Consider the following 1830-nt stretch of genomic DNA (forward strand, 5'->3'; position numbering starts at 1 on the left):
ACCTAATAAGGTCTGCATGATGGGGAGGCTGGAGATGTGGCTCTGGACAGATAGCTTGTACCACCCATGGCCTGTGTGACCCTGACTCAGTGACTGTGCTTCCTGGCTCAGTTTCCCTAGAATAGGGCACAGGGTAAATGATCATTGCCATGCCTACAAGTTCATCATAAATGTGAGCAAAGGCCTGACCTTCCACCAAGCAGTATCTCTTACTATTTGCCTGCAGGAAATAATCCCAGGTCTGGATCCCCAGAGGCAGGGAGCTGCCATTTGTACACTTTTCTCCCATCTCTTTAGGGCTCTCCACCCTCCTGCGAGGTCTCAGAAGACCATCAGGACAGCCGGCTGGTTGTCTTTCATATCCCTCCACCTATGCTGAGCACACTGAGTCTCAGGAGGAGATGCCCAGGTGACCTGCCTCAGACATGGCTCTCACAGGCTGAGGGTCAGCAGGCTACCAGCCTACAATCAATCCTTGTCCCCTGTCAGCTCCAATAGGAACTCAAATTCCAACCCAGTCTACAAGCTTCCCAGGATTCCTGGTCCAGTCTGGGACAGAGATCTGGAGCAAACCTTCTGGTGTTCATTTCTCTGTGAAAATCTCATGGTTTCTTTAGTCAGGCCCTGCCTGAGTCCTGAAGGTTCTTTCCCAAGGCCATGTTCATGATGAGCATCTAAGACCCTGGGCAGAGTCTGACAGGCCTGGGCTGAGTTACCTCACCCCACTCTGAGGGTGGATTCAAGTGAGGGATCCTGATTTATTGCTCTTTCCTCCACTCCGTGTCCTTTACTAAATGATGAGCCACAATGTGGGGACCATAACACAGTCATCCAGCACTGACAGTTCTATGTGTGAAGTAGGATTAGGTCCACCACGACCCAGAGGTTACAGAGAATTACTTACGGTGGACATGGAACTGCACGGATGCTTTCATAGTATCATAGCTTTGCATTAGCATTTGCAACGTGTAGGCTCCGGTGTCTTTCTGAGTGACGTTCTGGAAGAGCAGGGATCCATTGGGGTATATCGTCTCTCTGCCACTGTGTGCAGGCCCTGATGTATTTATATTAGCTGACACTATAAAATGTGCAATTTCGTTACTGTTATCCGGATTTTCTCCCTTGTGCCAGTAAAAGACTTGAGGTGTCTCTGGCAGATTGTGGACAAGTAGAAGAATATTCGCCCCTTCAGCAACATGGGGCGGAACTGCCTCCACAGTGACTTGGGCCGTGGTGGGAGAGCTCCAGTAGATCAAAAGTGAGGCTAAGAGGGAAGAGGAAAAATCTATCAATATTAGATCTTTGCAGTTTGTAGAAATTGAGACCTGAGTGTGTTCAACTCTCAGCCTTGGTGTGTGTGTGTCCTATTGGGGGGAGGTCAGGAGCGTCACCCCCATTCCTCAGTACCCCTGAATCTTTCCACTGAATGAAACTGTCTTCTCAGGTATCCTCACAGCCAACCCCTCACTCCCTCAGATCCCTGCTCACACTCAGGATCCTTGGTGAGTGTAGGCATGTCTTCTCTGACCTCCTCCTCTAAAGACTCCAGCCTTCATTTTCTGACCTTCCCAGCTCTGTTTCTTCTGAAATCCTTGTCAACCCCAACCCCACCTTCTAGATGTCCTTGCTGCTCTGTCTTCCTGCTTAGTAGCACTAGGACTCTGTGAGGAGAACTGGTTTGATTTTTTTTTTTAAACCCACTGCCTTTAACAGGCTCAAACACCTGTGAGCAAATCAATGTCTCAGAGCCTGGGGTTTATGTGCAGATTCCTCAGGGTCGTGTGTATGAAATGACCCTGGGGTTTATGTGCAGATTCCTCAGGGTCGTAT

The 1830-nt window shown here is 49.3% G+C and overlaps 1 protein-coding gene across 1 annotated transcript in view; it reads right to left on the reverse strand.

The window, feature by feature from the left end:
- LOC101984398 (carcinoembryonic antigen-related cell adhesion molecule 2) overlaps nt 1-1830 on the reverse strand; it is a 28031-nt gene that overhangs the window by 25615 nt on the left and 586 nt on the right. Inside the window, exon 2 of the mRNA XM_026786376.1 lies at nt 905-1283. Coding sequence (XP_026642177.1) covers nt 905-1283 — 379 coding nt within the window. The remainder of the gene's footprint in view (nt 1-904; nt 1284-1830) is intronic.

Source organism: Microtus ochrogaster, linkage group LG4 (assembly GCF_000317375.1).
Source record: "Microtus ochrogaster isolate Prairie Vole_2 linkage group LG4, MicOch1.0, whole genome shotgun sequence".
Classification (NCBI taxonomy): Eukaryota; Metazoa; Chordata; class Mammalia; order Rodentia; family Cricetidae; genus Microtus; species Microtus ochrogaster.